Here is a 23,441-nt window from a genome sequence, read left to right on the forward strand (position 1 = left end):
CAATCAGTGGTATACACTTTATACGTGGCCGGATGGATCATCGTGGATATAAAGTCGACTGAACCCCCATGTAGGCCCGTAGGAGGGCAGCCAGGCTTATAAAATTAGGATATAGGCTAAGCTATATACTCCTGGTCAAAATGTAGGCCTAAACTAGTGAAGTGAAGGTTGCTCTTGAATTTGTAGCTATAGGCTACTACTTAAAGTTAAAGTAGGCTACTGTCTGTATAGCCAGCATTATTAAGTGCATTCTATTAAAATTAACAAATAGCATAGCCTACTTAAAGTATATGCAAACGTAGCCTATAGTACTGTCAGTCATGTCATGTGAGTCAATAATGCTGGGATGAGGCAAAGGCAAATTCCTGATTTTCTTTTTATTTAATTAAGAACAAAAACAAGGAGTGAGGAAACAAACTACAGCCTGCAGGGACTAGAAAACTAAACTGCACTAGTGGCGAAACAATAAAGATGACAGGGAGAGAATCAAGGAAACTTGAGTTTAAATACACACACAGGTGAGCACCAATTAGGACATTTAGCACATGATTGGCTGGGACTAAACAAGACACAGGTGAGGTGATCAACATTTGGAAATCACAGGACTGGTTGACAGGTTCGGTTCCCAAACCTTTTAGCTCAAGACCCAACAGAGAGATTAGACATGTGCCCGGCCCAGGACCCAATTAAACTAGTGAAAATAGCAGATCTACAAGCTCAATTCGCACTGCATTGCTTTGCACTCCGCTTGTAGATCTACTATTTTCATTAAAAGTTTTTATTATCATCATCAAGGTATGAACATTATTATACATTTGTTTTATTTATCGAAATACTTTTGAAAAAATGTTGACCTTGTTTTTTATTGATGAAAAGTTGTGATTTCTGTTGTTCATATTGCTGTTAAATATTTTGAAATAATAGGCATACACATACTGTACATATATTGAAACCAAAGGAAACCAAAAAGGGGATATTTACTCGCGACCCATCGGCTAAAGATATTCGGTAATCGGAAGGCTTGCCTTTAACCCATTCTGACCTGAGATCAGATTCATACGAGGTTTCCGCCGGACACACACTGGTCTGATTAACCCATTCAGACCTGAGATCAGATTCTCCATGGGTTTTTTTTATTCTCCCTGCTCTTTATGTTTAATGATGGTGTTTGATTGTGCCGAGCAGGGAGAAAAATGTAGCAGAGCCGAACGCCAAGATAAAATATTATATGCACACTTGTATTCTCATTCTATAATATATATTGGTTATAAATAAGTTTAGGGCTAGGTTAGCCAGGCATAGTTATAGGGTTAGGTTTTAGGGTCAGGGTTACAGAGGTTAAATAGGTTTACTTTAACATAGTTTACCGACGTTACGTTTAGGAATACCAGACAGGCGACCGTTCTGGTATTCCTCTGGGTGGGGCATGCATTTTTAGTCCACAGACTTGGCTACCACATGACGTCCTTTCTGAAAGCCCCTAGTTCAGAGCCCTAGGACCCCGTCCAAATCTGTCCATAATTTCTCCAGTTATTCACCAAACAGCCAGACCTCGACCTTTCTCACCCAGAAAGTGAAGAACCATCCGTTTATGGGGAAGTTTCTCTCAAATTTGAACTTAAGAACTTAAGTAACATGGAATGCAGTTAAGAGTCACTGAATACAGACGCACGTGAATTCAACACCGTTTTCTTACAGAAGGCATCGTTGCGGTTGTGTCATCAAACTGCATGTGACTTTGCCTCGCAGGGTACTACAGGCAGTGTACTACAGGGTAAATGGATAGATATCGTCTCCGACAGGTGGACATTAATTCATGGGAAAAAATCTAAACGATACAAAACAAAACACAAAACCTTTGAAATATGGACATAGAGGGCATGCGCGTGACATCATCATCATACCCGGAAGTTATGCATGAACGCCTACCGAGAAAATACTTTCTGGCCTTGACAGGCCATACATCCAAACGGAAAAGTCCTATCTGATTGCATTAAACGATGTTAAACAATGTTAAACTCACTTTGCCATTAACTTTATGCATGCGCATACCTTCTATTACAAGGTTTCTGCCCTCAAAGCCACAATGTGTTTTACAGTGGTGTTTTAACACCCTCTTCTGATGTCTTCTGGCCCCGTAGTCTAGTGGTTCTCAACCTTTTCAAGCCGCGACCTCCCAAAACAATCATATTTGAACGGGGGACCCCCAAAACAATCACATTTGAACTAGGGACCCCGCAAAACAATCACATTTGAACTAGGGACCCCGCAAAACAATCATATTTGAACTGGGGACCCCCCCAACCTGGCATGCACTTGGAATTGTCGAGTCGAGGCATTACATTTAGTTTGACTCTGTTCCACAGATAAATATTGTGAAATTAGATCTACAAGCTGCACAACGCCTCGTTTCTCATATTATTTGACAATTTGGCCAATGTTTGACCAGTTTTATAATAGTTTGTTGATTACGTTTGATCCACTAATGGTCTCTTTTCTTTCTTTCTTTCATTTTTTTTGTCTATCTGGGGGACCCCCCGGGGGTCTCGACCCACAGGTTGGGAACCACTGCCGTAGTCCATGGTGGTCGCCTCATTTCAACTGCAACACCACCTGAGAAGACATGAAAACACATGTGATGATGATCATTCTGAGATGATCATTCTGAGACATGCCGACCTGAGGCCGATTCTACGGTTTTCTGAAAAACCTATGATTCCATGTCAGTGGTGCTAAATAGCAATGCGCGGGCCGGCTTTTTCTTTCATAACCCGCCCGTCCCGTCCTGCCATGGGCACCAAGCCTGCACCAACCCGCCCCGCAGAACAATATATTAATCAACGACCTGCCCCGCCCCGCTGCCTGCAAAAACACCCAGCAAGTCCAGTCCATTCCATTTAATTTGCTTTCGAGAGAGAGAGGGGAGGGGGCAAGGACGTGCAAAGGGAATTTGAAGGGCAGGGGCTGGAATTCGAAAAGGCACCTTTATTTTTCTTTTACATTTCTACCCAGACTTAGAGGAATATCTCATTTTAAACACTATAGGACCAGTCTGCCCTGCAGCCCAAATGAGCAGTTGCTTGCTTTGCTGTCATTAAATATTAAAGGACAACTTTAGTTTTTTTCAACCAAGGTTCATGTTTTAGGTTGTTATTAGAGAAAGTAAAAGATGAGTGTTAATTTTTCTTCATTTGCTGCTTTCTTTCGTTTTAGGGATTTTAGCGTTTTTTGACAGGGGGGCGGGGGCATTCGAGCATGGGGCTAAATATGTATTTCTTTACAAAATATTATGGCGATTATTATTTTTTATTATTTACTATAGTCCTAATATACCCCAGGAAATTACATCTGGCCACGGAAGATCACAGGATCTACTGAATGTGAAGGTAGCCTATTGGGGGGGAAGCCACACTGTGTGTATAGGCTCAATATGTCAGTTTGACACTCTGACGCTCTACAAGCTCACAACGCGTTGCCTGCAACACGCTGTGAGCTTGTAGATCCACTATAATTCTGTGTGCGTGCACTTTCCACGCCTCTACGCCGGCACCGCTATCAATTAAAACTCATCCACCGCTAAATGGAAGTAGAAATAGTTCAGCACAGGCCACCATAGATTTGTTCCGTTTTCTTAGAACGAGAGTTGTAAGATTTGTCTTGAATCATGATTATAATGTTATCAATTTAAGCTCAATTTAAGTAAAATAAGTACTTGGCCTTCAATGATTTATGGCCCCTACACACTGTAGGAGTTTTAAAGTTGTCGGCGAGTCATCAGATCGTTTATGTATTTCACACTGCAGGAGTCTTTTTTCTTTTTTAAATCGTCTGTCATATCTTGGTGGCTTTCACACTAAACGATTGGTCGCCGACTGAAGTTCACCAAGATGCGATCCAGACCCGATATATAGGCTATACACATTTGTTTTTCATTCCAATTTATTTTGACATATCACGCACGTGCAGGATGCCGTGATACAAGTGCGAGACTGACACATGACCTCTCTCTCACACACACACACACACACACACACACACACACACACACACACACACACACACTCCAAAGTTATGCTCAATTAACTTTAGGAAGTATTACGTTTTTTTTGTATTAGCATATGCATTCCATACATTATTAGTTATAGAGGGCAAGTATAGTGTTTTAAGACACATTTTGTCGTTATTAGCCAGGGATCCTTTTATTTTTTTTTAAATATATTTTTTATCCCACAATTTTGTAACCCATTTTTCACCCCTGTGTCAATCATCTAATGTGATCCTGGGCTCTACACACCCTCCACCAACCTAGTCCCCATATATGGGGGACAAGGGGAGAGCAACGGACTTGAACTCATGCTTCCTTCATGCCAGTGTCCAAGTCGCTCCTTTACACCTGACAGGGGGGAGTTTCCCTGGTTGGACGTAGCGCGTGGAAGGAACACGTTATTACAACCAGTTCCTTTCCCCTCCATCAGGCGCCCTGGCTGGCCAGGGGGAGGCAGCCAGGGATCCTTTTAATGCAGCAATGGCTGATGGAACAAAACTAAACTACTAAACGGACCTTTTTCCATGGCAAGGTTCTGTGTCTTTGTCCAGATGGCATGAGGTTAAAGAAGCGATACAGGGGTCAGGGGCTGATCAGTGTCCTTTGATATTGAAAGTGCTAGCCGTGTGATAGCCTTATTGTTCTGTAAGTACATGTAAGTTACTGTCTTGTGCACCAGTGTGAAACTGAAGGCAGACCAAGACAATGTGAAACCTGAAACCGGTGTTCCATTATGTTCCGTTATGCTCTGTTCTCCCTGGAAATTATATATATAATATAAATACAACCAATTAACCACTTAAACCATTCAGGACGGGAACCCCTTTTGGTGTTTATTTTTGTTTCCGCGATTTTGTAACCCATTTTTTCACCCAGTGTCAATTATCTAATGTAATCCTAGAGGGAGGTAAGTTTAGAGACCAGGATTATTGCATGTTTTTGTGAGGGTGCCACGGGGAGAACATGCAAACTCCACACAGAAAGGCCCTTTCGCCAACCACGCCTCTGCAATGATGACGCGGAGGAGAGAACACGCCCCCCCCCCCCCCAGCGGGAATCGAACCCAGGACCTTCTAGCTGTGAGGCGACAGCACTACCGACTGTGCCACCGTGCCCCCCTCCCTTTGGTGTTTTAACTAGAGCTGGGACTCGATTAAAAAAATTAATCTAATTAATCAGAGGCTTTGCGATTAATTAATCTAGATTAATCGCATTTTAATCGCATATCAATATTCAACCCGAGAACAGCGAGAAACCTTTTTTTTTAATGTTTTTTGGTATCCCAGTGAATCAACGAATAGTGACTACAGGATACCACTCATTTTCAACATTAATATACCTGTTGTGGAAATAATAATAAAAAGTCACCCCATTCTGTGTTGCCTAGAACTGGAGGTCTGAAAAAAAATAGTAACAGTAACAAGTACATCTCAGTGACATCACAAAGCTGTACTTAGGCCTACTTCATATTGTTACTGTTTTTTGTCAGACCTCCAGTTCTAGGCAACACAAAATGGGGTGACTTTTTATTATTTCCAGTTTTCAGTACTATAGAAAAGCGCCCAGTGAGAAACGTTCCGCGGTGAAAAAAAAGGTGCGATTAATTTATCTGTAGTTAATCGCGATAAATTTTTCTGTAGTTAATTAATCTAAATTAATCGCAATTAGTCCCGGCCCTAGTTTTAACCATTATTTTAAACATTTTAAAGTCGTGAAAATGTGTGCAAATCTTTGAATATATATACTATTTCACAGCAAACGTTTTAACTCAAATATTTGCTTCCCTGAAACAACATTTTCAGATGGGGGTCGGCGGCCAATTACATATCATTCTGTGGGTCCTGCTTGGGATGCTTGGCTCCTGAATGGATCTTCACATCAAGCTTGGCTTGAATTCTGGATCCCCATCTGCCAATCATCCACACCATAAAATGGCTGTGCCGTTTCGGTTAGGATTAGACAATCATTACACAACCTCTGAACAACACAATCTGCTCATGTCAGGTTAATTGAACCGTCGAGAAGCCGGCTTTTCTCCCCCTTTTACCCTTTCCAATAAAGCCCCCAACCTCGCCTCACCAGGCTTTCCACCTCGGAGGAAAGCCTGGTCTCCGTTCCAAAAGTGCCGTAAGATCCGGTCGGGAGCGGATGACCGTTACGTCATGGTGTAGTATTGTTTTGTAGTCATCAGGCAGGAACAATCAAACGGAACATCCTTTTCCCTCAAACCGGAAGAATAACAATAAAAGCTCTCGTAGCTTGTAGCTTTTATTGAGGGAAAAGGAAGTTCCGGAAGATTGCGGACTACAAAACAATAGTACAACATGACGTAGCGATATCATCCGCTCCCGACCGGTTCGTGAACCCGAAATGGAATGGTGCCCAGGCTAAAACCCCCCCCTAGTCCGTGACGAAGTGTCCTTGAGCAAGAATCTGAACCCCTAATTGCTCCCGATGTGCAGGTTGGTGCCTTGCATGGTTTCCTCTGCCACCAGTGTGTGTGTGTGTGTGTGACGTGTGTGTGTGTGCGTGCATGCAATGGCACACTGTAAAGCACCTCGGATAAAGGCGCTATACAAATGCACCATTTTTACCCCTCAATGTACCCTGAGGGTTCCTTTGACCCTTGCACCACCAACGGAGGTGTTTTGAGGTGTGTGTGTGTGTGTGGCGTGCAAGTGTGAATGTGTTATTTGGGTGACATACAAGGATAAACACAGCGGACGCTCTTAACACAATGAGTCACCAGAGGGCAGAGCACACGACTCAGCATTTTCTTCCGGCTACGCTGGGTAGAGACTGCCAATGACACGCTCCCTGTGTTGTACACAGCACACACACAGGGAGGAGACAGACAGAGATTGCTTTGGCAATGTAAATCTATGTTTTCTCATGCCAATGAAGCTATACTTTGAATTGACAAAGGGAGAGAGAGACATAGACAGAGAGAGAGAGAGAGTGAGAGAGAGAGAGAAAGTGAGAGAGACAGAGAAAAATAAGACAGATAGAAAGATAGAGAGAACGAGAGTGATGGACAATGAGACAGACAGACAGACAGACAGGTACCTTGTTGGCAGCCTCCAGTGAGCTGACGAGGCTGTTGAGCTCGTCTCTGCTCATCTCCATGACAACGGGCCGGAGGACTCCGTTCTCCCTCACGTCCAAACTGAGACTCAACAGAGGTGTCTGCAAGGACTGGATCTTATCACTGGACAGGGCTAACTGAGAGAGAGAGACAGAGACACAGAGAGAGAGAGAGAGAGAGAGAGACAGACAGACATTTTGTAAGCTTTTTTTTCTTCAGTGTAACACAGCTCTGTTTACACATGTCTTGTTTTGTTCCACTTTTGCTTTGGCAATGTAAAACGTGTTTTCTGATGCCAATAAAGCCCTTTGAATTGAAGAGAGAGAGAGAGAGACACACAGAGAGACAGAGAGAGGTGGGTGGGAGGGGGGGGGAGACAGATGGCCCGATTGAGCACGTCTTATTTCCACGTCTTATGCTGTAATTAGCCCTTCGCCAAGTCCCTCCCCAACCCGTCCTTGTCCAATAGACACGTTAGCAGTGAGGAGACAGGGCAAGCTGTCCTTCTCACCCATTGAGATGCATGTTAAATAACGGGATTTCTCCATATAAATAATCGATCATTTCAGTAGCAAGAGTATCAAAATGTCTTCTAAATCTAGTCAACCAGGCCTACAGGCTATGCACTGGACAAATGTGCATGACATTATTTAAATAAAAGAAATACGAGGAAATGACAGAGGGGACAGAGGGGTATACAGCATCAACTTTAACGACCGCCCGACAGGAGTTTTCATGCGGTCATTAAGTATTATTGGATTAATTAATAACATGCCAGGATATCGCACCGTTCAACCCTTATTTTGAAGATCCAAAACACAGCGACCGGATGTTGTGTCAGCTTAATGGTGTTGACTCTCGACCGGATGTTATTGCTTGCCTGGAGCATGATTAGTACTGGCCGGCACCATTACTACGACCACCAGGCTCCGTGCAATAAGCGCTGTTTTGACCAAAAATGCCACCTGGGAGGGGCATTTGGAGACTAAAGAAAGCGTGAGTGCGCGTGCACACACGCGCATGCACAATCAAAGATGGCGCAACCCAGGGTCTAAGCTAACAACAGATAGCCATCCGAAGCTAATGTGAGTAGCCTTTCCACTAGATAGAATCAAACACATTTATACTGAATAAACATAGGCTACGCATTTAGGCAGCGTCGCTTCCCGTCAAATACCGCAGACTACGTATTTTGGCAGGGAAACGTTTAACACAATACCCTCCAGGATAAATTCATTCATTCAATCCAACCGGCCAGGATTTTCACCCCGTTCAATCCTTATCGTGGGTTCGATTCCCGCTGGGGACGCTGTGGGCACTGGGGGGCGTGTACTCTCCTCCGCATCATCAGTGCCCATACCCGAAGGCGGGGTTGGTGAAAGGGCCTTTCTGTGTGGAGTTTGCATGTTCTACCCGTGTCCCCTAGGGTAGGTACCCTCACAAAAACAGGCAGTAATCCTGGTCGTATTTTGAAGAGCCAAAAACCACAACCGGATGTTACTTATGTTACTTAGGACCTATACGGTATTCATAGGTCAAAACATGTTGGTTGAATAAAGTTTTCCTCCTTTTTAACCTTTAAGTGTGCCCGGATCTCCGCTTTGTTCTATAAATGTACTTAGTTACTCCACTGCCAATGTGTTACCACCACTTTAGCGCCTTATGCTTAACCTCACGTACATTACTGGATTATGTAAATATAATTATTAATAATAAATATTATGAATTAAAATATATTAACAGTTTGACTGCGGAATTAATTACATCGCAATGCCACGTTCAGTGCCTGGATTTCACTAACCTTTGAAGAACGACCTCGCCGACGCCATTGTTCCTTTTCATGATAGTCCACTTTAAAATGGTGTAATCGCTTGTCGTAGTCGTTTCCAAAGTGGTGATCACAACAACAGAGCGGAGAAGGAACGTGCGCGCTTGCGCGCCACCGCCGCCATTGCAGTGGGCCTCAATTTCCCAGAACCCTTTGCATGGCAGTGCAAAGGGTCATCAAAACGCATCACCAATCCCACTCTGTCCAATGGAAACCCTGTAAGTCTTAAAAGCGTATTAAAAACGCGAATTAAACAATGAAAACGTAACTCGTGTAACTCGTTATTGGGAGGGAAGCTGTTCTACATCAATTCACCCTTTGTCAAGACCCGCCCGTGGTTGTGCCCCTCTTCGCACCCATTGCTTCCCGTTTCGTGGTTGGACAAAAATCCTCTCTCTCCATCCACTACCATTGAAATAGCATGTTTTTCAGATGCTTCATATTGATATTCTGTGCACTTGTAACAGAGTTTAGTGGGTTCCACTTGCTCCATCAGTAATGACATTTCTTATAGCTTAGTGGGCGCCGGCGGCACCCATTGAATAACACTGGTGTCCATGTTTAGAGTGGTGTCAGTCTAACATGAGACATGCCCATGGTAAGATGTGTTCCTCAGCAGTCAGCACACTATATTTTCAACAAGAGTCTGTATGTTTACTGTGATACTGTGATGAATATTAGTTGTCCTAAACATGCTAAATGTACCAACATGAAGTGGCGATGTTTTGTACATGTTTTCAATTCATCATTTTGACATACTAAACTGTAAACTCTTTAGAAAAACATGCTCTTGGTCACACTGTTAATTCTCTTATAGACGTGCTGAGGATTGGGTGTGTTACACAGACAGAAACTGACCAGATACGTCTGTGAATTTACCAGACTAAACTGTCAACAAAGAGAGAAGTCGTCCGGAACTTCATTATTCCACAACACAACGCAGATCACACGTTACACACTCAATTGTTATTTTAAACTTGGTGCCAGTAAAAAGGAACATCACAGGTGCAGCATGGTGACTGGGCATATCATGTTTGTTTTTAGTTTTTTCCAAAAAATTACGTTTTAGCAAATTTAACATAAACAAGGCGGAACGAGGGCGGAACAAGGCAGAAAGAGCCCGCTGGTTAGTCAGTCAGGGACCAATTAGAAGGCCGACAAAGGGTGAATTAACTCGTCTAACTCGTGAATAGGGTGTTTTAATAGTCTTATGCTATGTGTATGTACTATGTATAAATATCTCGACCACTCTCCTCACATCCGCGGTGCAGAAAGACGCTTAATAATTTATCATTCTTATTAGTATATATGTTTTAACCTCAATAATGACGAGTCTCTCAGCGATGTCCTCCGCAATGTGGAAACATGAGAGATAATGTTGAAATTGACACCCTGGAAATTCGGTCGGTTTTTGATTGCAAGCAGAGTGTATCGGTAACGTTTTGCAGCCCTGCACAGACAGGGTGGTGTCAGACAGACAGGGTGGTGTCAGAGTCATATTCATATCCATATTCATATATTTTCCCTTAAAAAACCTGCACTTTCCACAGATTTAATGTCTTTGCTAAATAGTTACTGCATCGATTTTAAATCATTGAATCGTAGCGTGTCGTATCGCCATAATGAACAAATATCGTCCATCTATGTACATGTCAACCATGTATCGTAAAATGCATCGTTACAGAGCCCTCAACCAGTGGTCCGGGGACTGCCAGTGGTCCTTGAGGGGGTTCCATCCGGTCCACAGCTAAATGATGGAGAGTTGGTAACCAAATGGACCCTTATTTAAATCTAAGAAAGTGTAAAATGAAACCATCATTCATCACTTTACACTCTCAAGAGTTACATTATTGTTAAACATCTGCATTACCTCATTTACAAGAAGTCTATACACAATTAGAGAATGTAGAAGAATTGCCTGTCTTGCCTGTCATCTCTCATAATGGTACCACATCAACACAGCAAGGAATTGTGGACAAAATCCTTTTTTAGTTTCGGGTCTGAGAGGCTAGATGATAATAATGGATTGCATTTTTATAGCGCTTTTCTATGCACTGTGAGTGCTTACTCAAAGTGCTTTACAACGGTCCACTCATTCATACATTGGGAGGTGAAGCGGCGAACAGTCAACGCCAGTGGCACCACTCACTCACACTTCCCACATTCACACACCAACGGTGGCAACCACTGGAGGCAATGTGTGGTTCGGTGCAGTGTCTTGCCCAAGGACACTTCCGCCGACCCACGGATCATTGGACGGCCTGCTCCAACTCCTGAGCCTCAGACGCCTCAGTCTCGTCTCATCAAATAATGGTGGTCCGTGGCTCAAATGTCGAAAAGAATAATGGACCTTCTGGTGCAGACTAACACGCTGATGTACAGGCCAGCCTGGGCGCCATGAATCTAATAATATCCAATATAATTCTGTGCTTTAAAGTGAGCGCAGTAGGTGACATAATATGTCTGTAGGAGGAGGAGAACGAGACGCAGGCTGTCCGTGGGGCAAATGGGAATTTAAAAAACAGACAATAAAATCAAGAAGACAATTTAACCGTCAAATGAAATAGGCTTACAGGTGATTAATTTTACGGTTGCATTTTAATGAACTAGCGCCGTAGCCTTTGTTAGGGTGCTTAGAGGACAGTCTAACGCGCCCGTTCACAAACACTGGGGTCGGGACACATTTGGGGGTCGCGGACACATTGTTATGGGTCCCTTTATTTATTTTTTTGTTTCCTACATTTGCTTTAAGTTATTATTATTATTACTTCATTATTACATTTTCAAAAAACATCCCCCAAAAAAGCAAGAATTCATGAATAAAAAATAAATTCCAACCAGTTCCTTGCCCATGTTATGCCAGACATAGCCAAAGTATTTCCGTGGGTCCCCCCAGCCAAAAACGTTGAGAACTCCGCGGACACGGGGAGAACATGTGAGGGTACTACTACCTACCCTAGGGGACACGGGAGAACATGTGAGGGTACTACTACCTACCCTAGGGCCTAGGGGACACGGGAGAACATGTGAGGTACTACCTACCCTAGGGGACACAGGAGAACATGTGAGGTACTACCTACCCTAGGGGACACGGGAGAACATGTGAGGCACTACCTACCCTAGGGGACACGGGAGAACATGTGTGTGTACTACTGCCTACCCTAGGGGACACGGAAGAACATGTGAGGGTACTACTACCTACCCTAGGGGACACGGGGAGAACATGTGAGGGTACTACTACCTACCCTAGGGGACACGGGAGAACATGTGAGATACTACCTACCCTAGGGGACACGGGAGAACATGTGAGGTACTACCTACCCTAGGGTACACGGGAGAACATGTGAGGTACTACCTACCCTAGGGGACACGGGAGAACATGTGAGGTACTACCTACCCTAGGGGACACAGGAGAACATGTGAGGTACTACCTACCCTAGGGGACACAGGAGAACATGTGAGGTACTACCTACCCTAGGGGACACAGGAGAACATGTGAGGTACTACCTACCCTAGGGGACACAGGAGAACATGTGAGGTACTAGGGGAAACGGGAGAACATGTGAGGTACTAGGGGAAACGGGAGAACATGTGAGGTACTACCTACCCTCGGGGACACGGGGACGTGGGGAAAACATGTGAGGTACCAGCTACCCTAGGGCAGGGCTCGACAGTGCGACTAGGTACTCGCATTTGCGACTAAAAATATCACTGTGCGACTTGTAAAATTAAATTTGTCGCACAGGTGCGACTACAGGATTTGACCATTCAATCGTGATAAAGACAAGTCTCTGTCTACAGCAAGTGCACATTCTATAGTCGCGGTTCTATACCAAAATTTATATTTCTGAACGAGCTACAAGTTAACAACGTGTCGAGGCTCAATGCGGTGTTCATTTGAAGATCTGTCCCCTTTGCTCCCACCGCCCCTCCCCTCACTGTGTTGTTGCTCCGTGCTCTTCCTGTCAGCAGCGGCAGACAGAAAATAAGTCAGAGCAGGATAGCATTAGCATGATAGCACAGAGTCAGAAGGAATTGCTTGGACTGACACGTTATTTGCAAAGTTTGTAATGCTCAAAGTTCAAACGTAACTTACTTTTAACCAAACGCGGGTGAAACAGCGTGCAGCCGTGCACGCACGCGCGCACACACACATGGAGTGGACGGATTGACGTTTATCAAAAACAACCCTTGCTTAGCGTTTGCTTACAAAAGCGTGTGCCCAGCATAAATGATAATGCGAATGACCGAACTGGCTGGATTACCGTATTAATATCAGTCAGTCAGTCAAAGCCAAGGAGAATGTTACAATACTAATTCACCATCGAGCAGCCTCTGCACTGTCTGAATGTCACACTAACATGATAGAAAACAGAAGGATAAAAACGGATAGCCTGTCTATCCATCCATGAGCAACATATTATCTATCTAGCTCTGGCCCATAGCTCTAATGCAGGGTACCCCAATAGGCGGCCCGCGGGCCATTTGCGGCCCACAGTGCGCCCCCTTGTGGCCCATGAAAGAATTAAAAAAAAAAAAAAAAAAAGGGTTTTTTTTGTTTTTTTTTAAGGGTCCCAGATATAAATGGCATTACATGGGGGTCAGTAGCCTATGCATGTCAACCTGGGCATCCTTTTCAAATGGGGTCTTGCCCTGAAAATGAATTTTCAGGGCAAGACCTCGACCTCGCGCGTGCAGACTCGGCCCCCAGCCTGGTACGCTAGTCAAAATATGGCCCTTGAGGAAAATGTATTGGGGAACCCTGCTCTAATGTGTTGCACGTATTAGAGGTATGGAACAGAGCTACTATCGATCTATCTACAAAGTATTAGCATAAAACAAATTGATTATATAGATTATATGAAAACAAACATAACAATGATATCATGATGAATATCACTATTTTGTGATAATTGCTGAAAAGATAGTGATATAATATTTTGACATATTATTTTCCACCCCTACCTCATATCACTTCATTAAAGAAAAATCACACCCATGTTAAGTGAGGGGCGCTCTTGTCATACATCATCAGATATCATCTCATACTGGCCAATCAGAATGCCTGTTGCCTGTGATTGGTTAGCTGATTTGCTCGTTTACATACAGTATGACATACATTTTCCCTTCAATGTCAATGGCGTTTAATTTATGACAAATTCTGACATAATTTCTCTGTTGATTGTCAATGGCTCATTTTGAGATGTGTGGGGACAAAGGCTGTATATAGGAGGGGCTAGCGCCCCTTAAAAATACATCATTTTTCATCGTGCTCCTAAAATAATTTGTGTGATACTAGATTTTTCAACTTAGGCGCACACGTGCTACTTGGAAAAATGCTAAGCGTCGAGCCCTGCCCTAGGGGACACAGGGACTCGTGGGGGAACATGTGAGGTACTACCTAGTACCTACCTTGAGCTGCCAGTCAAAGTCCTGCAGCGTGGTGCTGGAGATGTTGTTGGTTCTGTCCAGCAGAGCCTGACACATCTCCTCCTGTCTGGCCCTCAGCACGGCCAGCAGCGCCTCCCGGTGGCCGCTGGACACATCTGCCAGCACTGCCAGCACCTACAGTACACAGAGTGTGCAGCACAGCAACACACAACAACAATAAGCCATCGCAAGTGCGCACATGCTCACGCACACACGCTCCTGACTCTACGCCAAGATTAGGGTTTGGATTGAACGATTGCGATTCCTTAACGAATCCTATATATTTTTCCGTATATATAAATTTGACCTTGAAGGGAGATCAAAATGGACCCTTACATGTCTGGAACTCTATACCTTATGCCTACTCTTAGTCTTATTAGGCTTTTTTTATTATTTTGAAAAACAAACGATCCAACAGTTCACAACAGGTCAATCAATGTGGATCAATTACTATCATCATCAATATTAAAAAAAAAAAAATCAAAAAATGCCTAATAAGATTAGGCATAAGGGATAAGGCAAGATAGAGAGTTATGGTGGTCCTTGGTGGAGAGTTATGGAGGAAAACATCCACATGCCAGCTCTGACAGTGATAAAACCAAGTTCCAAAAACGGTTTCTGAAAACTTTCACATTTCTGAAAGCAGGCCTACTAGTCCAGGGAGCACCTATTTAACAGCATTTCTTATAAATTGAAATAATTAACAAAATACTATACCCTCAAATGTTTCGTTCTATCAAATGCAACATTATATAAATTAGCAATTAACGGCATTTCTTATGAACTGAATAGAGGGTATGTGCATGCTTAAAGTGAATGGCACATCGAGTGGCAAAGCAACATGCAAAGTGAGTTTAACATTGTTTAACGTTGTTTAATGCAATCAAGAAGGACTTTTCTGTTTGGATGTATGGGCTGTCAAGGCCAAAAAGTAGTTTTTTGCCACTCAGTAGGCGTTCCTTCATAACTTCCTGGTTTGATGATGATGTCACGCACCTCTATTATAAATAAAACGTGACAAAACAGTTCCCAAAAAGCTTTAAAATGTTCCCTGTAAAAATAATAATGAAAATAAACTAAATAAGCTAATCAAGCTGGTCTCTTCAATTCAGCAGCACCAGGTTGTAAAGCACAAATGTCCCACCATGGCACCAATAACAGTATATTATATCATGTCAGTGGACTACTCCCATTCAACAGCACAAGTTGCAGAGAGGAGCAAATAGGCCTAATTTATGCCTTGTTGCATAGAGAGGAAAAAACATCGGCCAAAATATTTCTTTTTGCACGGATTGGTGATATCGCCGCCGATAATCTGTCTATCCCTACTAAAAACGGCCATAGCCCAAATGTGATGACCTCATCACTTTTGTGATGACGGCTATATGGCCATGTTCCTCCACTGGGATTTCTTAGTTGGGACTTTTGATATGTTGTTACTAACATATTTATGAAACAAAAACAGTTGAAAGTGTTTCTGTTGCAATTTGTTTGAGGTAATTTCTCAAAATGCCTGCACTATACTGTTGCCAAACACCTCTACACTGATGATGGGATACTGTAAACACCACATACAGAGCCAAAAGCTATTTCTCTTAGACCCATAGAGGGTGCCACAAATCTTACAAATGTCAGTGTGTTTGTTGCAGAAATGGTTTGTTGCAGAAACATGATTTTTCACCAAATTGGGTACAAAGTCATGCAACAGTGGCCGTCCAACAGGGTTTTGATGTTTGCACCTCTATCTTCTTCTTTTCCCTTCAGCTTTTCCCTTCAGGGGTCGACACAACGAATCATCTGCCTCCATCTCACCCCAACTAACTTCATGTCCTCTTCCACTACATCCATAAATCTCCTCTTTCGTCTTCCTCTAGGCCTCCTGCCTGACAGTTCCAACCTCAACATCCTTCTACCGATATGCTCAATATCCCTGTCCAAACGTGTCCAAACCATCTCAGTCTGGCCTCTCTGGCGTTATCTCCAAAACATCCGACATGCGCTGTCCCTCTGATGTACTCGTTCCTGATCCTATCCATCCTTGTTACTCCCAGAGAACATCAACATTTTAAGTCTCTGCTACCTCCAGCTCTGCAGTCTAGTCTAAACCATTGATTTTCAAAAATGAATTGCTAAAACAGCCGATCTACAAGCAAACACATGGCCTGGCGATGCCTCGTGAGCTTGGCAATTGGCAGCCCGGGGCCACATGCGGCCCCCAGCATCACTTAATGCGGCCCTCAGGTTAATATCAGAACATTGATGTTATTGATTTCAGCTAATTACTAGTTTTAATGTTATTGTCTATTTTTTATGTCCAATGAATTTGTATTTAGTTCATAAAGTTAACATAACTATAATTAAATGCATTTGAAATTCAATACAAATGTTATTTTGTATTTGTATAAAATAGCAAAAATAGCCGATCTACAAGCTCAAACCGTGTCGCAGCGCGACGCGTTTTGAGCTTGTAGATCAGCAATTTTTTTGCTACAACAGTAATATGCAACGTGGCCTCTCTGGAGTGAGTGTGGAAATATAGTGGCTCTCTCCATCGTCAAAGTTTCCCACCCCTGTTGTAGGTCGGCCATTTAAGCAATTTATTTTTCTTCGAAATCCATCATTTTAATCTGACCTCCTCCTCAGAGCTGCTGTTCCCCACGGCCAGGCGGAAGAACGACGTCAGAGACTCCAGCAGCTGCAGCCACTCCTCCAGGCTCCAGGTGGCGCCGTAGTCTGCCAGGCGAGGGCCCTCCCGCCCGCACAGCCCGTCCACTACGCCGTGACACAGCTGCAGGGGGAGGGAGGGAGGGAGGACGACAGCACAGTGATCGACACATGCAGCACAGTTAATAAGTGAACTAAGGGTTGTCCTGATCCGATCACGTGATCGGAAATCAGGGCCGATCACGTCATCGGAATCGGATCGGGAGCAAAACATTTTGATCGGGACTTCCCCAGTATCATCATTATATCCATATGGATATTGTACCATTGTGATATCGCATAAGTGTTATAGAAAAATATAAATATAAATAAATTCAACTGTTCCCGAATACGGTTGCCTGGTCCCCGCTGGCCATGATTCACATTAGCCTCGATCCTTTCCACAACCCGAGTAGTACACTCCATTCAACTGTATTCAATGCTTTCACATTGCAGCGATCAGTATCCGAGTACACTTCATTCAACTGTATTCAATGCTTTCACATTGCAGCGATCAGTATCCGAGTACACTTCATTCAACTGTATTCAATGCTTTCACATTGCAGCGATCAGTATCCGAGTACACTCCATTCAACTGTATTCAATGCTTTCACATTGCAGCGATCAGTATCCGAGTACACTCCATTCAACTGTATTCAATGCTTTCACATTGCAGCGATCAGTATCCGAGTACACTCCATTCAACTGTATTCAATGCTTTCACATTGCAGCGCTCCATATCCGAGTACACTTCATTAGGCTTGGGCGATATAGATTTTTTGATATCGGTATTGATGCCGTGAATAATACCGCGATAATCGGTATTATCAACCTTTTTCATTTGGCTGGAACCCAGAATGCTGCCAAACAGCAGTATTTCCAGATGTTTTTTTACGAACCAACTTGCTAGGACTTGTTACTTTCACCGGCACCATGTTTTGTTTGCTTTCCTGGGCGGAGGCGGTCCGACAATGCTGCTGTCGCCTCGTCGCCGTAATTCAGCGTCAGTGCCAGTCAATGCATGGACACTAAGTTATTAGGCAAATTATAGTTGTTTAAAATGAAATACTCGTAAATTCATCACACAAACACACACATACAGTAATGTAGACATTTATTATTTACATGACGGTAAAATTACGATATTAGTATTATGACGGTATTCGGTATTATTTATATACTTATATACTTATTTATATACTATATACTCTATACTTTCAAATATTGCGGTAAACGGTAATATCGGTATATTGTAATATCGGTATATTGGCCAAGCCTACACTTCATTCAACTGTATTCAATGCTTTCACATTGCAGCGATCTGTATCCGAGTACACTTCAATCGGTCCCGATGTGGACCCGGGAACGGTTGGCTGATCCACTCCCGGGAGCGATACGCAGCATTCACACTACCAAAAGTGGTCCCAAGTGCACATCTGGGACCATAGTGTGAATCCCCCCCCCCCTATAATGCAGTGGTTTTCAACCAGTGGTCCAGGGACCACCCAGTGGTCCTTGAGGGGGTTCCAACTTACAGGTGGTCGCCAGCTAAATGATAGCTGGTAACCAAATGGACCCTTGATTTGTAACTATTGAGAACGTAAAATTAAACAAAATGGACCCGTACGGGGAATTTGGTTCTATTTTACGCTCTCAAGAGTTACCTTATTGTTAAACATCTGCACTACTTAATTTACAAAAGTCTACACAATTAGAGAATGTAGAAGAATTGTTAATTTGACTATCTCTCGTAATGGCACCAACAGCAATACAGCATAGAATTGTGAACAAAATTTACATGGCATATGTAGACGAACAAATCGGCTATTTTTGTCCTACACAAAGGTTAAATTCCCATTGACAGTGAATGGATGATGTACGATGATAAGAGCGCCCCTCACTTAACACGGGTGTGATTTAATATCTATGCTAGGGCCAAGGCCTTGAGAGCCATGGTGCAGTCTTATGCAAAGGCCTATAATGTAATTTAGAAAGCATGCTATGTTGAGTTTCAATGTACAGACTATTTATGTTTGATAGAATACCGTTAGTTAGACTGATGCTTGGTTCTTGGTTCACCTATTGTCCTAGATAACTATTTCTATGCATGTGATGTATTACCTTGTGTTTTGCTTGCTTACGCTAAATCACTCTGGATTAAGAGCATCTGCTAAATGCCTGAATTGTAAATGTGCTGGCAGCACATATCTTATTTGATAAGAACAGCAGCAGCTGTGTTGACACAAGGCAAAGCTGTGTGCTATCTGTTATGCACAAAGCACGACGCTGCTTCAGGGTAGAGCAGTCTCTGTGGCAGTCTCTGTGGAAAGGTGCCACAGTCTCTGTGGCACCTTTCCGTGTCAAGGACCCAAAATGTGGTCGCAGATCACCATCTGAAAACAACTGTGTGCCAGCGACCCTCCCCTCCCACCCCAATGACCCCATACAAGATTTGCTGTTAAAATAATATTCAAATGTGTTCACATTTTTGAGGGGCGCTAGCTCCTCCTATATGCAGCTATCGTGTAGATTTTTGTCCTAACACAAACATTACATTCCCATTGACAATCAAAGGATAATTTACGTCATACGTGTCTGAGCAAATCTGTGTTTTTGTCCTACACAAAGATTCAATTCCTATTGACAATGAATGGAGAATTTATGTAATATGTAGACGAGCAAATTGGGTATTTCGATCCTACACAAATTAATTTGACATTAACAATGAAGCAATAGAAGATGATAAGAGCGCCCCTCACTTCACACAGGTGTGATTTTTAAGGGGCGCTTGCCCCTTCTATAAACAGCTTTTGTCCCCGCCCGTCTCAAAATTTGCCATTGACAATGAACAGAGAAATTCTGCTAAATATGTCGTAAATTAAACATCAAAACGCCATTGAAGGGAAAATGTATATGTAAACAAGCAAATCACCTAACCAATCACAGGCAACAGGCATTCTGATTGGCCAATGGCCAGTATGAGATGATGTATGATGATAAGCGCGCCCCTCATTTCATACAGGTGTGATTTTATTATCAAAGATAGTTGGAAAATAGCCAATGTACAAGTGTTTCAAACAGTGACTGATTTTAACACTGCTTTTTATACTATATATTATGAAGTCATAATAATACACTTCAAATAGCTCTGTCTGCAGCACTACTGTAGCTTCTACTGCTGGTAAACAGCTCCCTCTGGCGGGCTGTGTGAAGAACTGAGATGCCATGCAACATCACCATTATGTTTCGAGTTGTAACTTGTCTTTGTGCACACACATTTTTCTAGAGAATGACCGTGATATTAAATACATTTCAATCTGGGTTACGGAACATATAAGAAAACGTCCTTTGGTGAGCAGTGGGAGGCACGGAATTGACAGGTGTGATTAATTACACTACAGCAGGCCTACACGAATCTTAAACTAGGAACAGATCTAGCCCCTCTCGGAACACTCCGTAAAGTTTGTTTACTTTACATATGGCCTTTGCATCTATTCCACGCAAAATGGTATAGACGTACATATATCGGCTATAGGAGACAATGGAAACGTCAGATAATTTTCATTTGGCGCAGAAGCCGTTAAGTATTTTGTTTGACCGTTTTGGCTGATCTGAAATTCTCTCTTCCTTCCCTCCTTGACTTCCTTATCGACATCCCATTGTACCGCCTCCCGGACCCGAGCGGCGACTGGCTAGCTGCACGTCCTAGTTACTGCCTCTGATTGGCCGACCGCGTGCATGCAGGATGTTTATAATGCGGTTGTGTCTTGGGAGGCGGAACATGGGATGTGAGGAAGAGAGAATTTCAGAGCAGCCAAAACAGTCAAACAAACGGTCAATTAAAAATACTTAACGGCTTCTGCGGCAAATGATAATTCTCTGACGTTTCCGTTGTCTCCTATAGCCGATATATGCTTCTTTTGAAACATCTCACCACCACCAAAAGGCCGCAGCACAGCCTTTTCCGAGGGTATGTACGTCTGTATACCATTACGCGTGGAATAGATGCAAAGGGACCCTATGTAAAGTAAACAAACTTTACGGAGAGGGGCTAGAACAGATCTTAAGAAGAAAGTTTTCAGAATATTCAGTCCAGAAATAATCCATGTGCAGTTTGTGGAAATGTGTGTGTGTGTGTGTGTGTGTGTATATATATATATATATATATATATACACACACATTTGACTAAAACACGTTTTCGGTCAGAATCTTCAAATGATGATATGATGAATCTCTATAGATTCATCATATCATCATTTGAAGGTTCTGACCGAAAATAGTAGACCGAAAATAGTAGACCGAATAGTAGAGGACAATAAATGACTCCATGTTGCAGCAATTAATTAACAGGTTCGTATAAACCATGACGCCACGATCATGGATGTGTCATCCTGTGTATAAATATGAAATGTAATATCACAAGCCATTCTCGTGATATCCATTCATCATGTAGCTCTGGTCTAATGCTCTAATCAATGCCTTCAATACGGCAGCAAAGGGCATTTAGGGCTATATGGAGTATGGACCAGAGTGAGCTACATGTCTGTATTTTACGAGCAGCTGCAGTGTTTTACCTGTAGAAACATATGGTCTCTCTCACAGTCTCACTGTACTTTGGTATTTACACTGTTTTATTTTTGGTACCCCCAAAACATCCCTGCCTATTAGTACGAAACAATTAACCTAAATACAGTAGGCAATGACTGTTTCACCACCCCACTATACTACAGTGGCTGATAAAATGCTGGAAATGATGGGTAGAGAGTGAGTGCACATGTATATTATTGTGTTATAATGCAAACACAGGTAAACAACATGAACAATAGTGCAGTATAGTACTTACAGCAGGACATTGAGCCTCAGGTAACTTTGTGAGCAGTAGAAGCACCATGGTGCTGTTTTCATTCAGACAGCTTCCTGCTCCCGTTCAACAGTACTCTGTTGAACAAGGAGAGGTCATACACGTCACGATCTGAGGCACTGGGAAGAGGAGGAGGAGGAGAGGAATAGAGCAGTGGTTCCCAAAGTTGGGGTCCGGGGAGTCGGGAGTCTAGGGGTCCTTGAGGGAGTTCCACCAGGGGGTCCCCGGCTAAATGATATATTAGGAACCAAATATAATGGACCCTTATAGGTCTGTAACTCGGACCCTCGGAGGACCTGTTAGGGTTCATTTAGTTCCATTTGGAACTAAATCCATTTGGAGTTAAATTACCTTTGATTTTACAACATACAATTGGGGTCCCCCCCAGACATAGAAATGCCATTAAATAGGGCAGTGGTTCCGAAACTTTTTCATGTCAATGACCTCCAAATTGATGCTAATTAGCCTGCGGACCCCCCATTTGAAAATATATGCCAGGGACCCCAATAGGGTAAGAGAAGATTTTCACGGCTATAGCAGTGATTCTCAACCCGTTACATTTCAATGAGTCCCATATAGTTTGACATTCACTACAGACCCCCATTTAATCATTTCTATCTCTGGGATAAGGAAAAAACTTTCGCACACCTAGAGGCGTATGCACAGGTGCATACGCCTGAGGACAGTGGACATTAATGAAAGCAATATCTGCTCGGTCGTATGAGTATTTTCTTTTTAATAATGCAAAGTTTCGGTCCCTCCGGACCTTCTTCAGGCATGGACCCCCAATTTATATTGTAAAATCAATGTTAATTTAAAAGCGTACAAATGGAACCATAATATGACGTCAATTCTCCATTCATTGTCAATGGGAATTTAATCTTTTGTAGGACGAAACTAGCCAATTTCCTCAGATACATAGGCCTATGACGCGAATTCTCCATTCATTGTCACTGGGAATTTAATATTTGTGTAAGATGAAAATAGCCGATTTGCTCAATTCTCCATTCATTGTCAATGGGAATATCATCTTTGTGTACGACGGAAATCTACACTAATTGCGTCCCTCAAAAAAGAAAAAGAATGAGACCCATTACTTTTGAGGGATACTATCAGAATGGGCACTAAGGAAAGGTGGGCACCTTGATCGATTGAAAATTGGTTATTTTGTTAAAAATGTAAAAAGATATATATTGGAAAAAGGGTCTGAATTCTATAAATGCACCCTTCAACTTCTTGTTCATGGCCACAATGATTGGATAAACAGCTTTGTAGACATTCTTTGCGAACTTGCGACGTGTATGACTCGTTCTCTTGGCCAGTTCACACAAAAGAGACTTATTTAACTGGTTATAAATAAAGGTTAAATACCGTAAAATAAAATAAAAATGTTGTGACGTGAGTGACCTCTCCTTCTTTAGTGAACACAGCCTTGCTCTGTGTCATGCTCAGCTGATTTGGTAGTCACATGACTCAAAGTCACATGAC

The 23,441-nt window shown here is 42.8% G+C and overlaps 1 protein-coding gene across 2 annotated transcripts; it reads right to left on the reverse strand.

The window, feature by feature from the left end:
* Positions 1-505: 505 nt before the first annotated feature.
* commd8 (COMM domain containing 8) lies at positions 506-22,008 on the reverse strand. 2 transcript variants are annotated; one of them, XR_014570869.1, is made up of 6 exons: positions 21,936-22,008; positions 17,021-17,176; positions 14,371-14,523; positions 7,112-7,267; positions 2,290-2,613; positions 506-2,257 (listed from the first exon to the last, which is right to left on the reverse strand). XR_014570869.1 is itself a non-coding variant. In XM_083792324.1 (5 exons), the coding sequence occupies exons 1-5, from the start codon at positions 21,981-21,983 to the stop codon at positions 2,593-2,595; spliced, it is 534 nt and encodes a 177-aa protein (XP_083648450.1). In that variant the 5' UTR covers positions 21,984-22,008; the 3' UTR covers positions 506-2,592. The 2 variants fall into 2 exon arrangements, 1 of the variants encoding a protein (XP_083648450.1); XM_083792324.1 differs by having other exon boundaries at positions 506-2,613.
* Between the last annotated feature and the right edge of the window lie 1,433 nt (positions 22,009-23,441).

The sequence above is a fragment of the Protomyctophum parallelum genome (assembly GCF_964188405.1).
Source record: "Protomyctophum parallelum genome assembly, chromosome: 20".
Classification (NCBI taxonomy): domain Eukaryota; kingdom Metazoa; phylum Chordata; class Actinopteri; order Myctophiformes; family Myctophidae; genus Protomyctophum; species Protomyctophum parallelum.